The sequence below is a fragment of the Dendrobium catenatum genome, unplaced genomic scaffold (assembly GCF_001605985.2).
Source record: "Dendrobium catenatum unplaced genomic scaffold, ASM160598v2 fragScaff_scaffold_265, whole genome shotgun sequence".
Classification (NCBI taxonomy): domain Eukaryota; kingdom Viridiplantae; phylum Streptophyta; class Magnoliopsida; order Asparagales; family Orchidaceae; genus Dendrobium; species Dendrobium catenatum.
In genome coordinates, this window is record NW_021318727.1 from 512,624 (window position 1) to 535,545 (window position 22,922).

The 22,922-nt window shown below is 36.6% G+C and overlaps 1 protein-coding gene across 1 annotated transcript in view; it reads right to left on the reverse strand.

The window, feature by feature from the left end:
* Positions 1 to 1,820: 1,820 nt before the first annotated feature.
* The window catches only part of LOC110095815 (TVP38/TMEM64 family membrane protein slr0305), a 58,598-nt gene continuing 37,496 nt past the window's right edge, over positions 1,821 to 22,922 (reverse strand). Inside the window, exons 6-9 of the mRNA XM_020821546.2 lie at positions 11,284 to 11,400; positions 10,156 to 10,248; positions 3,251 to 3,281; positions 1,821 to 2,256 (exon numbers count right to left, since the gene is read on the reverse strand). Of these exons, the coding sequence (XP_020677205.1) occupies positions 2,072 to 2,256; positions 3,251 to 3,281; positions 10,156 to 10,248; positions 11,284 to 11,400 (426 nt within the window). The 3' untranslated portion in view covers positions 1,821 to 2,071. The remainder of the gene's footprint in view (positions 2,257 to 3,250; positions 3,282 to 10,155; positions 10,249 to 11,283; positions 11,401 to 22,922) is intronic.

Below are 22,922 nucleotides of genomic sequence, written 5' to 3' on the forward strand. Positions count from 1 at the left end.
GAGTATTCGCATTGATATCTTCCATAATTTGCTTGTCTTTACCAGCAACCGGTGGTGACGAATGGATTTTAACATCAATTGGTTCTCTGGTTACCAGAGGAGCATTTGTCCAAAAAGAATTCGGAGAAATCACAGGATTCGGTGGAACGACAGAGACAGACGAATTATCATTATCAAGCATCCACTTCCGGCCGTCATTGGTGGTCGAAGGCCGATCCTCCATGTTCAGCAGAAAACCCGCCAACTTGAAGACAAACAAATTTGAAAATTAATTCAAAATCCCAGAGCTCTCTTTCTAGCCTCTCTCTCTAAGATTTTACAGGCTAACAAGATTTTACAGGCTATTTGGCAACAAGATTTTACAGGCTATTGCTAAATCCTGCCAAACGGGCGTTAGAAGGTAGGTTCTGACAATAGGACATGGGCTAGGCTTGCAAGTGAAGGCAACACATTGGATAGTAATACTCGTATCATAGGCTAGAATCCAGACTGAAACAAGGATTCCACTTATCAAGTCCAACAATATGACCATTCACGAACCAAAGCCCACCGAATAAGACACTCTTCATTGATTCAAAAAAAGTCAAGTGAAACTTCCCAAATTGCAACCATTAACGCCTCAACTCCTCTGCTATCACTTGGATAGGAATAAATCTTCCAAAAACTTTCACAACAACGGAGAATTGAAGCTTCATCGAATTGACATGAACGTTCGGTTCAAACAATTTGACCGCAAAACCATCATCCGAAAAGCAAGAATCGACATTCAGCATATTAGCCTTAATATAAGGAAGCTTCAACCAAGGATTCCTAGAACTTTGTTTATTCATATCTTTAACTCCAACCTGAGGTTCCTTTGAAGAAACAATCTCAGAAGCAATATCACAAATATTTGATGGACTTGCCGCATTCCCTTGAGTAAATAGAGCACCTCCAGCAACTAAAATAGGTTTTGCATTAGCGAACCTATTAACGAAAAGCTTCATGTCAGATGAAGACGAATCCACATTCGTAATTCTATGAACACCAAGAGGAGTATTCGCATTGATATCTTCCATAATTTGCTTGCCTTTACCAGCAACCGGTGGTGACGAATGGATTTTAACATCAGTTGGTTCTCTGATTACCAGAGGAGCATGTCCAAAAAGAATTCGGAGAAATCACAGGATTCAGTGGAACGACAGAGACAGACGAATTATCAGCATCAAGCATCCACTTCCGGCCGTCATTGGTGGTCGAAGGCCGATCCTCCATGTTCAGCAGAAAACCCCCCAACTTGAAGACAAAGAAACAAATTTGAAAATTAATTCAAAATACCGGAGCTTCTCTCTCTCTAAGATTTTACAGGCTAACAAGATTTTACAGGCTATTTGGCAACAAGATTTTACAGGCTATTGCTAAATCCTGCCAAACGGGCGTTAGAAGGTAGGTTCTGACAATAGGACATGGGCTAGGCTTGCAAGTGAAGGCAACACATTGGATAGTAATACTCGTATCATAGGCTTGCCAAGTATATTAAAAAAAAAAATCAAACTTGACAATAATTCATAAAATCAAACTTGCCAATATTTTTTTCTGAGCCCACATCAAAAAATAAGTAAAAAGATTAAGAGGGTTCCTGGCCACTACAAGGGGAGATTATTCTGTGCGGACACCGGACGGGAGAATCATCCGGTTCCGCGCTCAGTACCGAGCGCTCGATACCGAGAGAGATACATTTTTGAGGGCGACGTGACGCATTTTTATTGATCTTTAGATGAATTCAGATCCGCACGTAATAACCTTTTCCACTATACAAGAGTGGGAGCAAGTGACAACAATTCATAAAAGCAAACTTGTTAATCAAAAGCATATTTACACCTATTAATAATCTTTTTAAACAAAAACCATCATTTGCAAATTCTTTGATGTTATTTCTGTTTAAAAAGATGAGGAAAATTACATTCCATGAGAATAAGATGGCCTAAAAAAGCATTAAGCTGCCTCACCCTCTCAGTATTGATACAACAAATATAATATTTGCTAGCCACACTGTTTGTTGATGTTAAAGAATGTACAAGTTGAAAAATATTCACTTTTCATGGTCATCATTTGAAGGATCAACCTTAATTATAAGAGGTTTGTGCAAGTCGACAGCAGGACATGATGTGATCGGTAGCTGAGGTGACACTAAAAGGTTCTCCACATCTGGGTTCTCTGCCAAGGCCTTCTCCAAAGATGACTTGGCTACTTTTGTCACACACACCATAAGAATGGCTGCATTTGGAAAATAACAGGTAAAAAAAAAAACGATCTTGAATAAAATCAGGGGAAAAAATAGCTAAAGGTATAGCTTATGAAAATAAAAAATGCTGATGGTATTTTTCATATTAATGTTTGATTTCATTAAAACTAATAGATGATTAGAATTCCCATGAACTTATGTACAAATGCATTTTTTTCATTAAAATTTCCTTAGCCGACTCCATTGAAAAATGGGAAGGAAATTTTATCAAACCTTCTTGTGACTCACATGCATCACGAACAACAACATCAAATTTTTATCTCATTACGTGGGGTTGGCACATGAATCCTTATTCTCCATTGTATTCTATTAAGAGTCAAATTCTCATATAAATCTAATAAAAAAATGACATTTTAATATTTTATAATCAAGTCTTTTTAGGTCTAACTTTGTCTTTTTTAATATAGGCCAGATCTAATAAATCTACTCTCCTAATCAAATTATCAGAAGGCTAACATTTTATGTGATTAAATCATCTAAGACAACTCTATAATCTTATCAGTCATTGGAGGTACTCCAACTTTTCACATATATACTCAGTTTCGCATTCTGTACCCACATGTATGAATAACATATTATGAAGAATGGCACCATTTAACTCATTGTATTTCCTCAACACATTTTGATGTTAGTTGTTGCAGATTAAGAAATAGGATTATAATCAACTTCTGAAAAAAAAAAGAAAAACCTAATCACTTATTAAATAGTTTTACAGATCCACATATAGATTCACAATCAATTAACTTTGTTAAGAGAACTTGTAATTTTGCCCCTTAATGGCTAAAATTGCCATTAAAGGGGATAAGCCATGGAAGACAAACTACAAATTCTCTTAGTATACCTGGATTAGAATGTTATGAGAACATATAGCATCCACGAGTGTTTCTACAATCTTATTTTTCGAATAAGATGGCCATGCGCTGCCCAGATGGGGTCATTAAGGCATAAAAGGTATGGAAAACTCACCAGATACTAAGAAACCTGATATGATAAGTACCTGCATTCATTTAAACAAGAAAAATGTCAGTAGAACCAGATACATACACAGCTATGCTCATCATTTCTATAGTATTAAAAAAAAAAAAAGAAGATGAAAACTATAAAGAATGAATCAAGCATTGTGAAGTATTAGTATGAATTTCCATATTGCAACAGCTTAAATAATAATTCAACGGAGCATTAGAGCAATTAAAGATTCAAAATTGCAGCTACAAAAATCGAGGAATCATACAAGTTCAAAAAATCAAGTTATCATATTCTATAAAGAAAAGCTTGTCAAGATGTTATTTTAGCACATACTCCATTAAAATTCCACAAATCAATTTAAATGGGTATTCATGTCTGTGATAACTCCTCGAGCTTTTCCATGGAGTTTTCATTTTCCAACAATTATACCCTAAACAAAAAAAGTACATGCTTAAGAATCAAAAGAGTATTGCACGTCTTTAAAGAACGAAGGAATAATTTCACTTCCAAATAGATAGAAGACCAAATGATTAGGTTTTTACATATGGTTGCATATTACTAAACTGAACTAAACAAGCGCTAATTTAGCTGTCCTTTCTATGTTACTAACTTCAATTTTTACAAGTACAAAAAGAATAAATTGCAACATTTTCACCTGTCAAATGCACTTTGTAATCATAAAAATTTTGACCTTCGTATATATCTCATAATCAAGTTGATCAAACATAACAAAAATTATGAATGACAACGTTGCACAAAACACTCAATTATCGCTAATTTACAAAAATGGATCAGGTTGCCGCATTTAGAATGCTGAAAATATCTAGAATTAATCCTTTGTATTGCCAATGTGGGCTCCAAAAACTTGCGCCCTGGCCTCTTCACTGCCCATTCCTTTTTCGGGGCGTCAAGGAGAGTTGTAATGAGTATGCTCCGAGGTAAATTTTCAAAAGGCTGATTGGGTTTTAGATAACACATTACCCAATATTTTTCCCTCAATTTGCGAGGACTTTATGATCTAAGTTCATGTTTTCTATAGGCTCCTATAGTTAATTACCTCTCCCGATAGCGAGATAGAACTTTCAATTAAAGCTAATCATCAAACAAATACGTAGTATCCGATGTATAGTAGCAGCATGATTAAGGCATTTGAAAATTTAATGTTTAAAACTAGAAATTTACCATCTTGAACTCAAACTGAATAGTGGAGGGATGATGATTATAGACCCGATCAAGATCCCATGGTTCCGTCGTCCAGGGCCATCATGGTCCCTAGTCTACTTAATCAGAGAAAGTAGTCGACCCAGCCTAATAGAGGGATCCTTGTCGGCAGTCATGGGTTGCTTCGTACAATGGTATCTTGTAAACATAGGATGAATACTTGTCTAAGGGGGCAAATTCGAATCTACCTTAGCTAACAGAGGGCTTTATGCCCTATCGATCATATCCTATTGATTTATTAGTTAAGGATTTGAAGCCATTGGGGAACATACGGGCTCTGACAATAACCGTAATTTAATGATGTCATTTAATGGCAAAATCACCCGGTCAAAGGATCCCGATCATTACTACTTATATGTGATGTTATTTGAGGGTAAACCACCGGTTAGAGAATACGTGGCAAGTCTTTATTGGCAAGAGATGTATTGAGAATGAATCCTAGTGATATTCTCGATCAGATATTTCCCCTTTGTGAGTTGAAGTGATTTTCAAATTTGTCCACCCCAGCAAATCATTGCGGAGTGTGGATGAATTTTGTTTTAAATGTTTAGGTTTTTTATTTCAATTTTAAATATTTAAGTTTTAGTAATTTTTTAGTTTTGAATTTTCATGGGAATTTGGGAGGCATTTTCAAATATTTTGGATCCCCTCGGGTTGAGATTTTTCATCAACACGGCAATCATCGAGGTAGTTATAAGCAATTTCATTTGATTGGTCGAGCCTTATCGACTTTATCTATTAGCCAACAAAAGATCAAGTTCGTAGCCAGATTTATGCCTTTATTAATAAACTTTTCTTGTTGTAGACCTTGAAGACCTGATATAAACAAATGAAGAAAAAAAATCTAGGTCAACGCCGCAACCGTTGTTTGATTATTTGAGCTGTGTCGAATCCTATCTAACATAACAAATATATAAAAATATGAATTTGTAAAAAACTGAAAAAGAAATGCTATCATAACATAACAAATATGAATTTGCAAATATATAAAAATTTACTATTTCTTATGTATCATTTGGGTATCTCACCTCGCTAGGAATTTATTCTCCAAGAATATCTTTCCTTCTTTTCCTTTTATAAACAACCTAAAGGATAAGGAATTTAATATAAAAATTCTTACCTTTAAATGAAACAATATGTTATGGTACACTCAAATATATAGAAGTCTTTACCTCTACTAAATTTCTCCTCATTCACAATTTTCTCATCTCTACTTTCCTCTTCCTCCCTTCTTCCCTAATGGATTCAACAACTGATATAAATAAGATAACAACACCCAAACACTGATTGCAGAAAACCTGAATTCCAGCAAACCTCCATTCAGGACACTCATAATTCAGCATATTTCTTAAAGATTTTAACAAAATTTCAGCGTTTACCTTTACTTCTTTCTTATCTTACTGCTTACCTTTCCAGCAATCCTTTTACTTTACACCAATAATACTTCTAAAAAAAATCTATTGTATAATTTTCAATTCTAGTCATATGACAATGAGGATGTCAAAGATATTAATCTTTCTTGAAGAGAACTATAACAATAGTTGAAGCCAGAATTATAATAAAATTTTATTTTACATTTATTGAGAGGTTTGATGGAGAAGTATAAAGAGAATAAGGAGGATCTTCATATGATATTTATTGAATAAGAAGTGCTATGAAGAGTTTTAAAAAAGAAAGGGTTAATAATGCTTATATTCAAGTCATTAAAGATATACATGCAAGAGCTGTTACTTGTGTTCAAACACAAGGTGTTTTGACCAAATATTTTCCTATTCCAGTTGGATTACATCAAGGATTAGCCTTAAGCCCAAATCTATTTGCTTTAGTCATAGATGCTCTCACTAGACATTTGCAAGAGGTTGTACCTTGGTGTATACTTTTTGCTGATGATATTCTTCTTGATAAGACTAGAGAGGGAGTTGAAGGTAAACTTGAATTATGGAGGTCAATTGACACAGGACAGGAGGGGGCTCGACGACTCCTCGTAGATGATCCGGTGGTCGAGCTCCATAGCTGGCCTAACAAACGGAACTATGACCACCACCTGACAGAACGTCAAGATACAAAACAACTCCAAAAGGAATTTAAGAATCATAAACTAATCATCCTCCTATTATTCACTAATCAATTATTTTATACACAATTTGGACCACAGGGTTGGCTACACCAACGGCAAGAAAAGAATAAAAGAAAATTACATATAACTGAAGTTTATGACATAATCCAAAATGGGTGCAAACACAACTCCAGCGTCAGTCTACTAGGGTAAGAGGAACTTCAGGCTCTTAAGAAGATATCTGGTTGGCCATCATAAGGAGGTGGGTTTGGTTGGCTAAACTGGTCTGGATATTTTCACCCAGTGTCAATTTGCCTACTAATCTTCAATTTCTCAAGAGTAGCATAAGCTGATGGAATACTTGTGATGGTGAAAGCATCTGGGTCCATTTGTGTTTCTTTCAAAGTCCTCTCATTCATTAAATTTATAAGCTTTGTAATGAACTTGGCATCCTTGCTTGGTACTCCTACCTTTAGTTCAGTAACACCCTCACCAACACTTACAACAATTCTGGTGGCTTCGTGGTCGAAAATGCGGGGAAATAAGGGAGTCCGGTCCTTAGCCTCCCGAAGTACAGATCGGTGAGGCAAAGCGAAGCATACTTGATCTTAACCCTGACCTCCATTGCTTTAGGCGATGCCACCTCCACTTTCTCAGTCACTTTTGAAACATTGTAAGCGAATAGTTCCGGCTGGACATTTGGCGTGCTCTTATCATCATTATTCATAGGCGTATCAACACCAAGCACTCCGCCAAATATGTTGTCCTCATACACGTCATACACAGACTCATAGCAGAGAGGCAAAGACGACGATTTCGGCAACGGATCTTCAAATCCATCAAAGCTGGACTCGATCAAGGGTCTCATGGAAGACCGATGAGGTGGCCCTTCAAGCACTTCTTTTTAGGTGGAAACGATCTGATCATCTGAGATGCCCTTGTCATCGTCATTGGTTTGTAAGGATGTACTTGGAACGAGGGATCTAAAAACCATCATGGGAGTATATTGCCCCATAGTTGAACGCCATTAAAGTCCCGGGCAAGAGGGCTCAAGTCTTTCCTTCATTTAATTCGTGACAACTGTAGTTTGCGCAGGGCAATTTCTTGTAGGAGATCTTCAATTTCTGCTTCTTGAAGTGCTCGCTGCCGAGTTTGACGAGGCCACATCTTGCTCTGTTTAGCTGCTAATTTCTGGACCAAGAAATGGTTATTGGTGACTAAAATATGCTGATAGCAACTTCTTGATTTTTATGGGAGAAAATGTCAGCTCCCAAGTCTTCTTAGAAGGAATTTTGCACCATGTTAGTTTGTTGAAACGACACTTATTTGGCTAGTGCAGTCGATTGGAAAACATAGAAGAATCTTTGTGGCAGGTTGGACAGGTTTTGTGGAAACTGGAGGTTCTGTACTACAGCTTTTGGAGTGAATCTTGCTGGAGAAGAAGAGGTTCGACGACAACAGTAATAGATGACGAAGACGAAGCCAGGGAAGAGGACCTCGATTCCGTAGTCGATCGGTGGTCGACCGCAATTCTACGGGGCCAACAAGTTCTTTTCTCTCCGATCAAAAAAAAAACTGTTGTTGCAAGAGGGTATGAATTCCTAAATCAAAAAATAGCTATATCCTATCGACAATGCCAGCAGCTTGTCGAAGAACGTCCCTAGCGTGAGATTGTGTCCGCCAGAACTCCTTTTTCAGGAATTACATATCCATAATAATGTATACAATGAACGAGTGTGTCCACAATGGTGCGGAATGATTTATTTCAATTTGAATGGATGATGCCTATATTGACTTTCTTAACTGTGGTAAATACTCAACTTTTATAAGATCATAGTTATACAACCATTTTATTGAGTTGCTGTAAACATGTTTCCCATGAATGTTGCTTCTCCAAGTAAATATTTATGATTATTTTTAATTTTATGATTTTCCAAATTAATTAACCCATGATTAGTTAATATGCATATTAATTTGATACACTATTAAGTTTTAGGAAATATGAGTTATGACTTACGATTATTGAATTTTCAAATTTTGTTCATGAATATAATACTTGTTTTGAACATTTATGCTTGTTTAAAGTTTCTGTTCTGCAATCATTTCTTATTTCCCTATTTCAATGAACAAGCTTGCTTATATTATATGACTGCAACAAAGCTTGTTCACAAAAAGTTTATTATCTCGTTTAAAGCTAGTTTATTATTTTGTTTAATTAATTCTTATTTAACTAGTGTCAAGTAATTCAAAAAATTTTTTAATTTTATTAAATTACTTGTTCATTTAAAACTAAAAAATTATTTATTAAAATGACATCCAAGTTCTCTTCCAATCTTTAAGCTCGTTTGTTAGCTCATTTAAGTACATGTTCAATTCATGTAAGTAAGCTTAGAACAAGCCAAGCTCAATTATAGAAAATTTTGAACAAGCTACGTATGAACAGATGTGAGATTTCGAGTGGAGCTCATGGTTTAAAATTGCGCAATATGAGGCTCACCTTAAGGCCCGCCTTTGCGCAATTCCAGTAAAAAACGCCGCGATGCTTACGCCTCGAGGTTTTTTTTATGAGGCTTGCGCCTCAACTTGATTGAGGCCCGCCTCGCCTCAACTGCATGAGGCTTACGCCTCATGCTATATATATTAAAACTTACATAAATCTTGAAGTAAATGCCCGACATTAGACTCTATATGAGAGGAGGAAGGGGAGAGAGAAATTCACTATAATGATGATTCAAATGAAGAAACCCTTAGTGATGACAGTGCTGATGACTTGTGAGTTCTTATGTAATATGTCATTGTTATTTATTTTTGGAAATTAAAATTATATGTTAATGAAAAGAATACTGGGATTTGGGAAAGATAGAATTTTGAGTTGAACTATATTTCATGTTGTCTTATTATTGAGATATTTTGATTTCACTTCATATCTTATGGTTTTTTATATTTTATATTATTCACTCATTATTATAAAAAAAAAATTTATCATTTTATGTTTACGCAATCTTTTGATTTTGAGGCTTACGCCTCAAAACGCCTTGAGGCTTACGCCTTGCCTCACGAATGAAAAACGCCTCAATATCCTAATACGCAATTTTAAACATTGGTGGAGCTCAAGCCAAACTTGAACAGCTTGTAGTACGACCAAGACATATCCAATCTCCAGTGTGCTCAGCTCAGCTTGGCTTGATTATGTTCCTAAACACATGCATTTTTCTATTTACATAAAAGTAACTATGTCTATGCATATTTTTGGCTGACCAAAGGGATAAATAATGTGAGATTTCTGATTCTAAAATCTAGGAATGGAGCAACTAGAAGACAATAAGATAAACGAATTTAGTTCATCCCACATGGAGATCAAAACCAATCGTCCTGAGTATTGGAAGTTGGTATCAAAACATCAAGTAACATAATATTCTATTCCGTTAGAAAAATGAACAAGAAATTTACATTTTAGGACTAAAGATTTTTGTCATAAGTGCATAATTTCAAGGTTCTATTGAAAATGAATGAAAAGCACTTGCCAAAAGAAATAACAATCATATAAAAAAATAGACTATATTAATGGATGATTTTTCTCCCTAAAACCTAAAACTAAGCTGAATTATAAATGACAACGAAATCTTACCCATCTAGAAGGAGAGATTTTATTCCACCCGTGGGTCACATCAGTGAGGTCTTTTAGAGTTGTTCCAACATAAACAAGTGCCAGAGTGATTGGCTGTTAGGAAAAAAAAATTAACATCAGCTACATAATTAAATGAATATTTTATAGCTACTGCAGATAAAATCTTTTTGCACTGAAGATGGGCTGAATCTAATTTTGCTCAGTGGAACTGCGCTGAAGGAGAAAAGCCAAGTCAACTTTTCAAGGAGGTTAGAATGGAAAGGGCGTAAAGAAAATGTGTAATCAAGTAATATAAGCTGCAGTAAGACTCTGCCCCATGATAAAACAAACAGTTTTTTAATTAAATAATCCTAATCGTTTTTGTTTTAAAAGCATCTGAATAAGCATATATAATTCACATAGCCAAATATGATAAGCTATTTATGCATATGAAAATCAACTACACATCATAATAAAGCATAAAGAAAACCATCATTTTGTAAAACCAGAATACTTGAGAGGGTGATGATGTTCTATCCAAGTATAATAAGTTGCTCTCCACCCCCAACCCACAACTCCAATTTGCTTCTTTGTGGGAAAGGCATGGGCAGGTTTCCAATAATAAGCAAATCATACCAAGTAAAACTATCATTTTTGGATGAATCAGTGAATACACAATAAAGGTGCCAAGCAACTGTATAACATTTTTTTAAATGTTTTTTTTTTTTTTTTAAATCAAATGGAGTAACACATTTAATTTCAAATGGCTACTTATAGCAGGTTAAAATCAGTTTACGTTAACAGGTTTCCATCACTTTCTTTTCTCACGTGAATGTAGGTGTACAATAAAAGAAAATATGTGATACTTTACCGCTACATAAATTAAAAGTTCTTCCAAACACATCTAGAGTGTTCCGTGCCACCTTATTACATTGAAGGAATGAGAAACTTGGTTGTGCTAACTTGGTAAAACCAGACAAGCCACTTGAGTTTTCAATTCATTTGAGGAATTCAAAATCAAAGCAACCAGACAAAGCATGATGTTCCAAAATATCATAAAGAAAAATTTGTCAATTAATACCATATATTAACAATTTGAAAGTCAACCCAATCCTTTAGCTAGCATGAAAAAGAAAAAAAAAGGTATACCATCATTCCAAGCCATGAAGCCATAATGTACTCCCAAATGCCAACTGGAGTAACAGACAGGAGGTAATTTAACATATTGAATGGAAGTAAAGGAACAAGCCGAAGAAGAAAAATAATCTGCAAATGGTAAAGTGAAATGTAAATCAGCATATTAAATGATAAGTAGTTTTAGCATAACCTTTCGCAGAAGCCAAAATAAAATCAATTAGTAAACATATTAGTAGAAGTATTCCACTGAACATAAATGGTCATTCTGAAATAAAGATATATTGTGTTGGCAATAAAACATGCACATTCCAGATTGCATGATAAACAACAAATAGGTCGAACAGAGCATAAAATTAATATCAGCAAGCAACTGTTTGCACCTATAAGTGATGCAGTACAAACCAAGAATCAAGTTAAACAAGCATGCAAAAGTCCAATTGGCCATAGACCAACTAACGACCACAATAGGGTCGACTTCAAAGACCCTATGGAAATTGTTGGATTCCACTCATATGTCTTCATTTGCCTATCACCCAAAACTTAATGGTCAAACTAGGATAGGAAATAAAATTCTAGGATCTAGTATGATGTCAAGTTAAAAAAAGAATTGAAATCTGAATATTTCTACTAACAACAAAACTATATCTAAATATATAGACAATAAACATTTTAAGATTGTTCAAGAAAGAACAAACAAAAAAGCCTATAAATCTTTGCCTCTAGCACTGTGTATATATTCTAATTTTAATGCATCATTTGCACAATATATTATATAAATGATTATCTATTGAAGTTAGAAACCATCGTAAATTTCAAAATATGAAATCTTAAGACATTGTTATAACAATAACAACAACATCAAGACATTGTCCAACTACGTGAGGTCGGCTACATGAATCTTTTTTCTCCATTATGTCCTGTTAAAAGTCAAATTCTCGTTTAAATCTAATAAAGAAAGATCATTTCTAATATTTTCTAACCAAGTCTATTTAGGTCTACCTCTACCTTTCTTAACATAAATCAAATCTAATACCTCTATTTTCCTAACCGGGCCATCGAAAGGCCGCTGTTTTATGTGACCAAACCATCTAAAGATGACTCTCTTTAATCTAATCTTCCACTGGAGCTACTCCAACCTTTTCACGTATATGCTCATTTCGTATCCTATCTCTAAGGGTAAAGCCACTCATCCAACTGAGCATCCTCATCTCTGCAACACTTAACTTAGTATTATGCTTCTCTTTTAATGGCCAACATTCGGCACCATAAAGCATTGCAGGTCTCACCACCATCTTATAAAACATTCCCTTAAGTTTGAGGGGGACTTTTCTATCACACAACAAGCCCGATGCATTCATCCACTTCAATCGTCCAACTTGAATTTGTTGATAATATCCCCATCTATTTCACCATCACTCTGAACAATAGATTCAAGATATCTAAAACGTGTACTCTTATTAATGACTTGATCATCCAAAGCCACAATCCCCTCACTAGGTCTATTGCTAATAAAATTACACTCCATATATTCAGTTTTAGATCTACTCAAGCAAAAACCATTAGACTCTAAGGTTGACCTCCATAATTCAAGTTTACCTTCAACTCCCTCTCTAGTCCTATCAACAAGAAGAATATCATCTGCAAAAAGCATGCACAAAGGTACATCCTCTTGCAAATGTTTAGTGAGAACATCCATGACTAAAGAAAAAAAGATATGGACTTAAGGCTGATCCTTGATGTAATCCAACCGAAATAGGAAAATACTTGGTCAAACCACCTTGTGTTTGAACACAAGTAATAACTCCTGCATATATATCTTTAATGATTTGAATAAAAGCGTTGGTAACTCCTTTCTTTTCTAGAATACTCCATAGAACTTCTCTTGGAACTTCATCATATGCTTTCTCTAAATTAATAAATATCATATGTAGATCCTTCTTATTCTCTCTATATTTCTCCATCAAACCTCTCAGCAAATGTATGGCTTCCATAGTAAACCTACCTGGCATGAATCCAAATTGATTTTGAGAAACATTAGTATCACACCGCAACCTATGCTCCATAACTCGCTCCCATAGTTTTAAAGTATGACACATTAACTTAATTCCTCTATAATTCGCACAATCTTGTGCATCACCTTTATTCTTAAAAATAGGAATTAACACACTCATTCTCCACTCATCTGACATCTTTTTAGTCATCAAAACAGTATTAAAAAGTTTAGTAAGCCAAGAAACTCCATCTCCTAAACATTTCCACACCTCTATTGGGATATCATCCGGTCCAACAGCTTTTCCACACTTCATTTTTTTAAAAGTCTCTCTAACTTAGGTTTTACTAATACGCCGATAGAAATAGAAATCTTTATTTTCATTTAGGGTGCTAAGACATAGTTAATGTTAAGAAATTTTCTTGAGAGTACATATGACTGAATTTGTCAAGATTCATACACATCCTGAACACTGCGACAAAAACAACATCAAGTCATTATCCCACTACGTGGGGTCAGCTACATGAATCTTTTTTCTCCATTGTGTCCTATTGAGAGACAATTTCTCATTTAAATCTAATAAAGAAAGATCATTTCTAATATTTTCTAATCAAGTCTTTTTAGGTCTACCTTTACCTTTCTTCACATAAGCCAAATCTAAAATATCTACTCTCGCTAATGTTTTACATGACCCAACCATCTAAGGAGACTCTCTCTAATCTTATTTGTCACTGGAACTACTCCAACCTTTTCCCAGATATGCTCGTTTCATATCATGTCTCTAAGAGTAAGTCCACTCATCCACCTGAGCATCCTCATCTCAGCAACCTTCAACTTAATATTGTGCTTCTCTTTTAATGGCCAATATTATGCGACATAAATCATTACAGGTCTCAACACCATCTTATAAAATTTTCCCTTAAGATTGAGTAGCACTTTTCTATCACCCAGAAAACCCGAAGCATTCCTCCACTTCAACCATCCAACTTGAATTCTACTAATAATATCCCCATCTATGTCACCGTCACTTTGTAGAATACACATCCTGAACACTCACAAAATAAAATATAATAAATTGCATGCAACGGTCGATGGTTCTTTCCAAGTAGGAAAATCTATTCTAACACTTTTGTTTTATATTTTTCTCTAGATGTATTTATAAGCCATAATTTCAACATTGAAGGTACATTGATTGCCTTGATGAAAAAAAATCAAACCTCAATAATAGTTTGTTAATTCTTACATAGGGGAGATTTATTTTAAAAATGTTCAGCAATCATTATGTTTCTACATGCCTGCCATGTTGAGAGTGGCAGATGACATGATTCTAGGAAAAAAATGATGACTGGTAAAGTAATAAATCTCCCTCATAAGATATATGAATGGCGAATGATGAGCCCAACAAAAGCTAGTGCCTGATCTCTTGGATGACCACACGGATCCTAACTCTATAGAGAAGAGATCTTTGCATGTTGGGGAGTTCATGCAATACAAGCAACTAATCAATTCAAATCATTTTTGCCATAAGCCAATTATAATGAGCCAAACTAGACACAAAAATGCTGAATAATGCTTGTTCACATGCATTTCATTTTGTTTCTATTTTTTATAGAATTTCTATGTTTTTAATTTTATTAATTTAATTAATTTTAATTCTCTTAAGAATTTAACTCTTAACATAACACAATGGAAAAAAATGATTCATGTAGGCGACCCCTAGGATAAAGGCTTGTTATTGTTGTTGTAATTAATTTTAATTACCCTCTCTAGTAATAATATATTTAAATTTAAATATTTTATTAGGATTAAATTTATTTTTAAATAAGATTGTTTTTTAACTCTGAATTTAAATTATTTAGTCCTACCCTTATGACGCAATTTTTATAAAATGAATAGACGATTTGTGTTCTAATTTGACAATTGATAAAGAAAATTATTTTGCAAGGCTAATTGAATTTTCTCTAGATCAAAAATTATATGCAGATCCTTCCAAGCATACAAAGTTTCTTCTTAGCCCTCCCATAAACAAATTTCACAAAAACTCAACCAAAAACTCATTTAATGTAACCAATAGCCACTAGATCATTGGCAGTATTCATTAATAATGATCCCTGGTCCTCTTTATGACTGTAAAACTTAAAAGTGGTCTTGATAAAGCAACAAGTATAATTAAGGAAAAAACTTGAAAAATGAAACAAATAATCATGTCATATTTTGATGGGGCTTGATGTTACCAACAAATAAATAGGCATGTTTAAAAACTTCAACCAAAATTTGCATCATCATCAAGACCAGTATTAACCGTACCCAAACTAGTTAAAGGTCAGCATTATGAATCCGCGTTCTTGTAACACAAAAGAAGTATAATCATCAAACGACTCGATTATTTGAATGAAACTAAATTAATGAGAAAAATTACCAATGTCAAGCACATCCTTGGCATAAGTGCAAAGAAAATTACCATAGAATGCTTCACTTATTGAATTATGAAGGACCACATGAAAGAATTTTCAGAGAAATTCGAATTATAAAATCTTAACTAAATCGAGCAATAATTCATGTACAACTTGTGAAAATTGACTAAGCTTTAAAAAGCCTCTCCATAACTTGTAGTTGCATCAACCAAAATTTTGGCATTGAAGCATCCATCTAATCATCAAGCAATAAGATTTACTATGTTATAATATAAGAAAACTATCACTCTTGGAAATATAAGAGGTTAGTGGCACCACTCTCATCAGGCACCAAACCATGGGGTTATCGACGCTTGAATCATCAAAATAACTTAGAAGCTCAGTATGTATCCCAAATACTTCAAAGATTTTACAACAATGAGATTTTTATATAATCAGCACATACAACTCTAACATAAATTACTAGATAATCTTCAAAAATAAAATTAAAATTATAAGGATTAGCCTCCTTAGGATTTTTGCATTCTGGCAACTGAAGACTCGCTTTCAATGCATACTGGAATGATTTTTCCATGTTCTCTTTGCTGAAAGAATACTCGCTCAGCTTTTCTTTGAGAGATAAGTCATTTGGATCTCCCAACCGCATTGTTTGCTTCAAATGATCCCCTCCATTAAGAAAAGCTCGAGGTTTTTAATTTCCTTCAAGCACCAATTTTGGTTGAGATTTGGGGTTGAATGGATTCTTTCCTTTGTTTTTATTATAAGAGGGTTGTCTTCCCTTGTCCATATTATAAACTACCCACTTTTCTTTGTTGCCACATAAAGAAGCTGCATGCGCTGTCGCTTCTAGGTTCTAGAGCTTTACTTCTTTTAAACTTGCCAAACTCAACGAAGGTATTTACTGAGTCATTTGGAAATTTAGCATACCACTTGAAAGCAATTGACATAAAACTGCCAACGAACTGGTAAAATAGTAAAGCATCATTCCCCTCGGTGTTGTCACATGATGCTTTGAATTAGACTACATGCTGTTCAGATTATCGCTTCCATTGAATATGTTGAATTTGGGCACCGAATAACTCTTAGGGCATAGCACCTAACCATACTCAACCAATTAGGAGCAACCCTTGCTCACCAACTTTTCTACAAGTTTTGAAGGAAATGACAACCTTAATTTTCTCATTGATAATTGTATCCAATTGGATGTGTCTGTGATATTCTAGGGGATAGTAAGGTGAATTAAGCGATCATTTTCATTTGCCACTTCATCTGCAACCCGTACACCAGAAACTTTAGTTATTCAAGAGTTGGTGGATCAGCAAGAGCTCTTCTCATCACCTGATTATTAGTTAGCTAAACAAATACAAGATTAACAGGGATGCTCTTTTGCATCAGTTGCCTCATCATAGCCATCATTTCAGACATCTTTGCATTTAGCTCGAGAACTCTATATATTTTTCTTTCATTTGATGTTTTATACGCATATGCACTTGTGCCAACGTGATAGTGTTAGCAAGCTGGATAACTTTTTCTTGTTTATCCCATGAGGAGTTTATGCATTCATTCTGATCAAACTACACTTTTTCTTCCTGATGGAATGTTGTTCCAATTGCAATAGATCCTAGTTCATGGTTTTGTCGGTCGAATATCATAGGGGTGGCTTATCATTATGCCCCATCATATAGACTACCTCAACTTCCATGGTTTCATGGTATTTATCATTTTCTTCTTGTACCAGAATGACATTCAACTGAATTTTTGGTCTATGTGCAATTTGAAAATGTATCATCCCAAGATTATAGAGTTGGAAGGCAATGGAATCTTTTAGAGGACTCCCAAGAGTCTCAACCATAGTTTATGTTGTCATTGGGGACCTTCGACACCCATAGTCGATAAATTTTATCATAAGCATACCTTTGGGAATACATACTAGATGTCGCACCCTTCTTCCTCTCAAATTTTTTTTTCTTTTTGGAGACTTTGGTCTTCAAACTTTCTTTCTCTTTTGTTGGGATCTTTTAAAAGTAAATTCTTGGACACGGGCTCCACGTGCCATGCATTGATGTTCACCTTGCGGATCATGAAGTTTGAAGGGTGATGGATCCCTTAGAGAACTCTCCAAGGTGTCAACCATCGTATGTGTTGTCATTGGGGACCTTCTTCGACACCGATTATCGATAAATTTTAACATAAACAGATCTCTAGGAGTATGCAGGAGATATCATGCCCTTCTTTCTCTCAAAAAAATTTCTTTTTGAAGACATTGATCTCCAAACTTGTTTTCCCTTCCGTTTGGACCTTTCTAACATAAATTCTTAGACATTGGCCCATGTTTCATGACTCAATGTTCGCCATGTGGACATTGCTTCTTTTTTTTATTTGCTACTACAATAGATGATAGTTTCCCCTCGAGGTCTTCTTAGCCTCTATTATAATTGGCTTTTTAAATTTCCAATTCACCAACACCTCTCTTTTGTAACTTTTAAGACCCTGTGCATCTTAAGCAAAAAGGGACTGACTCTTTTGTGGATTGGGGCTTGACGTTTTTGAGCCCAAAATGACTACTTTAGATTGCCAGTAGAGCTATTTCAATTTACCCATTTGAGGTTTGTAAATTTTATTTGAGTTAGGACACTCGCTTCGACCTCCTAGGCTAGCTATGTTGAGGGATGCACAAGCTGTAACGACTAAGCTTGCATTTTAGCATTCATTTTCTCCTTCATCTTTGAGATGCCTTTTATCCATATGAGAAAGCCTCAACGTCATTCTTTTCAAGTACAAAAGATCCAACTTGCAAAGTAGGATTGTTCGCATGCACCAAAGAAATTTGCTTCCCAACAGCAACCCTCTTTCATGGTTGGGATCTCTGATTGGGATAGCCTTTTGAATATTGAGATCATTTTCGGAGGACCTCTTCAACAGATATAACTTTGGTGGGATGTTGTACTCAATGTGCCGGTAAATTCGCATGTTGTGCATAAGTTTTAGTAAACTAAGGTCTCCTAGCAGGTCTTTTAGTCATCATACATTATACAAGAATGGCAGCAACCCTTGCAATAGTTAGAGGGAATTGCAGCCCACCAAACTAGATGGTAGATGGTGGCTTCGAAGTCTCTAATGTTGATGACAACATTGGCCAACTGAATGCTAGCCCACATCCTAATTGGACCATAAAAGTAATGTTTTGAAGATTCATTCTACATAAGTAAAAAAATGAAGGTTAGTAAGTAGTATTTGATACATCATACCACACATACAAAATGCAGAGATCCGACAAAGCAAAACAACATTAAGCAAAAGCATTATGTAATTTCAAGCATTTGGAATCCTGCTTAAGATATTTTTAACAAGTTTGTTTAACATTTCATTTTATAAATGATATTGAAATTTTAACTCATTATACTTTTTGTTGTTACTATTATTTATATACAACTAATCAAATATGGAAAGAAAAACATTCCTCCCACAGAGTCAACAAAAATTTGTGTTTCAAAAAATTTTTGTACCTCTATATCTCCATGTGATTCAAAGGAGACTAATAACATATTAAGTTTCAGGGGGATTTTTTGAAAGTCGGATTAATTAGAGATAAGATACCATGCAAATATTTTGCGCACATTTATTAAGGACTTTAAAATATGAGTTTTGGTTTCCTAGAGGCGCAAGCCCCAATGGTTAATCATCTCTCCCATTGCAAAGATAACACTTTTGATTAAGAAAAGTCTTTAAATAGACACACCAAATGTATAGTAGCAACAATTTTATACAATTAAGATTATAATTATAATTTTATTATCCTTTCACTTAAAGCAGATGGTTGAAAGAATGATGACGAATCCAATCAAAAATCCAATGATTCTATCCCGAGTTGTCATGATTCTGTTAGACCAGTCCTCCCTGGACCGGTCCAGCCGGCCCAATCCAACGGGCCGGTTCAGTTTTACCGAAGGAGGAGGGCGGGCAGACATGAGGCGGAAGCCGCATGAGGCTAGAGGCGGGGTCCACGTGAATTTAAAATTGCTTCTTGGAGCCAAAATGAGGGGAACTGAGGGCAATTAGGCCCTTTTGTGTCTATTTTGAATTGTATGCATTAAGTAGGGAGTAAAGGGGAGGTTTAGGGTTATGTGTTTTTTGTCTTGTAGTTTCTCTTGTTCTTCTTGTCGACTTGGGCTCTAGATCGTATTCTAGAGATTGGGAGAGTGCGATCCTCCTCTCGAATAGAGGATCCTTGTATCTTTGCTATTTTCCTTTCATCTTCTAGTAAAATACAAGTTCTTACTTCGTGTTTCTATCCAGCTTCCTTTTAGATTTTGGGCAATGGCCACTTAAGCATGGCTTCACATCTTGGACTGATCTGCTGCTACCCCTTCTTGGATACTACATGACCCAGGTACCTCCACACTAGCTTGTGCGAAGCAGGCACTTCTTTCAAGTTAGCTCTCAGCTGGTGCTCCTGGAGAACTCTAACCCCTGTCCTCAAGTGCCCCAGTGCTCTTCCTCTGTTTTCTGCTATACACTAAGATGTCATCGAAAATACCCAAACAACATCGCCTCAGTACTGTTTGAAAATTGTATTCATGAGTGCCTGGAAAGTGGCTGGAGCATGGTGAGGCAAAGGGCATCACCAAGGAACTCATAGTGGCCCTCATGAGTTCTAAAAAGCGGTCTTGGGCACATCTTCTTCTTCATTCGAATCTGATGTGGTATCCAGATTTCAGATTCGATCTTCTGAAAATCCACCGTTCCATTTCAATCATCCAACAATTCGTCAATCACTGGTATGGAAACTTTATCAGGTACCGTTTCTTGTTGAACGTGCACGGTAGTCTACACAAAACCGCACAATTGACATCCTTCTTCTTTACCAATAGAACAGGACTAGAGAACGGGGCTGTGCTGGTCTGATTGTCCCTTCCTCCAACATCTCTGCTGATCAACTTTTCTATTTTCTCCTTCTGAATTATAGCGATAACGTAGGTCGTTACCTTACGGTGACACTCCCTCTCTTATGTGAATGGCGTGCTCCTGCTCCCTGGTGGTGGAAACCCTAGAGGGGGTTTAAAACCTCCTCGAACTCCTGGAACAACGTCTGCACAAGAGGGTATGTCTCCCCTTCCTCCCCATTCATTCCTCTAAGCTATGTAACTCCACCAAATAGCCTTCCCTTCCTCCTGATTGTCTTGATTAGGGATTTCAGAGAAACCCCTGCCTTGGTCAGCCCTGCATCCCCTTTGAATCACCATTTTCCTTCCACCCTTCCTCAACTCACTCCGCAGGGTGCCCGCATTGATTTTGGTTTCCCCCAAGGTCTGCAACCACTTCATCCCCAGGATGACATCCGTACTCCCCAGTTCCAGGGAAGGAGTCTTCCTCACCTGTATGCCTTGGATTTCAGCACCACTCCTTTGCAAATTCCTCTTCCCATTTCTAACCTTCCAGTGCCCCATCATCACCCATAGCCTCCAGTATCACTAACTTCATCCCCAACCACTCCATTAATATTGGGTGGAAATGAAGTTGTGGGTTGCCCCACTATCAATCAACACCACGACCCATGGTCACATAACTCTCCTTCACCTTTTTTTCATAGAGTTGACTCGGAGTGATCCCACTACAGAGTTGAGAGAGACTTTTGCCACATCCAGATGCATCTTTTTCCTCCATCTCTGAATCGTTTCCCACCCTCTTCGTCTTCCTCGTCTTCACAAACGAGGAGAACTTGAAGAGTTTCGATCCTTGCACTTGTGCCCTGGCATGATTTCTCATCAATCGGAAACACAGCCCTTTTGTTCTTTTCTCTTGCATTTCTTTGTCAGTGAGCCTCTTAAATTGTCCCCCATTTCCTCCTCCTGTTGCTTTTTCCTTTGGAACTTCTTTCATCCCTCCTGTGGAAGCTCCCTTGGTGGATAAGTGGGTAGTTGTCCACCTATAAGTGCCTCCTGAGCTACTACTACTCCTCGCCCCTTTTCCAATTCTTTTGATTTTTTCACCAACTGTGCAAGTTTCATGGCCTCCCCTAGGTCCGCTGGCATCAGGACCTTCACCGCTGCTCGCAACCTCGGCCTTTAACCCTTTCATTAAAATTACCCTCCAGCACTCGTTTCGGACAAGCGCTCCACCTGCTGGCCAGAGCTTCAAACCTTCTCTCGAATATTCTGCCACAGACCCTCCTGAACTAGGGCAAAGAACTGCTCTAGAAGTCTCCTCCCCGATCGGTTTGGAACGCATATAAACAAACCTAGTCTTGAATTCTCCCCATGCTCACTGATAGGTTTCTCTGATCTCTCCACTGGTACCAAGCAGAGTGCCTTCCCTTCTAGACACAAACCCGCGTGCCCGATCAAACTTCTCCTCCTCTGTCAATCCGTTTAACAGCAAAGTACCTCTCCACTTTGTAGATCCACCATAAGGCATCCTCCCCTTCAAAATTTTGCATTTTCAATTTTTCTCACCTTCAGATCCTCGCCATTCCCCCCTTAATCCTCCATTAGTTTCCTCTCCCATGTCTGGACCCCCACGTATTTTTTTCGAATTTTCCTTTCCCTTTGGGCCTCTTTTGCCCCCCCCGTCCCTAATCCCTCTTCAAATCTCCTCTCCGATCTCAAAGTGCTTCCGGCGCCCCTGAAAACCCCCCCGATGCTCCCAACCAGCCCTCTGGGTTCCCCACCTCCATAGCCTTGTCTTTCATATACCTTCCTCCTCTCTCCTCTCTCTGGAAAGGCTCCAGATGAGGTCTTCCCCTATCCCTTCCCGATTTCCACTTCCCTTCCTCCCGATGGATTTCAGAGTTGGCGTTCTTCGCTGCGGGCCCCTTTTGCATCAGACGCCGCCGATTGGGTTTGGAACTCCAACATCTTTTTCATCATATCCCGTAGATCGGCCACTTGTCCTTCCATGGAGGACATTCTTTCTTCTACGGTTTCCTTGATCTGATTTATCTCTCCTTCAATCCTCTCCTCCAAAGCATCCACCTTCTTAGCCGCCATCTCCTACGGCTTGCAATTTAGGAGAAGATCTCAAGAATTGGAAAAAAATTTCAGCGATTTTCTCCCTTTCCGGAGCAATTTCAGCCGCTGAAATTTTATCAAAACAAGCCCACGATTTGTCCAGACTTGCTCTGATACCAATTGATAGGAAATCTCTTGATTCAAGTATTTCCTAATCACTTTAGCAAGATCTCACAGGCAAACTGCTGTCCACAGCAGGAAATCAGCCAAAAACAGTTGGGAAAACTCGAGAAAAAACAC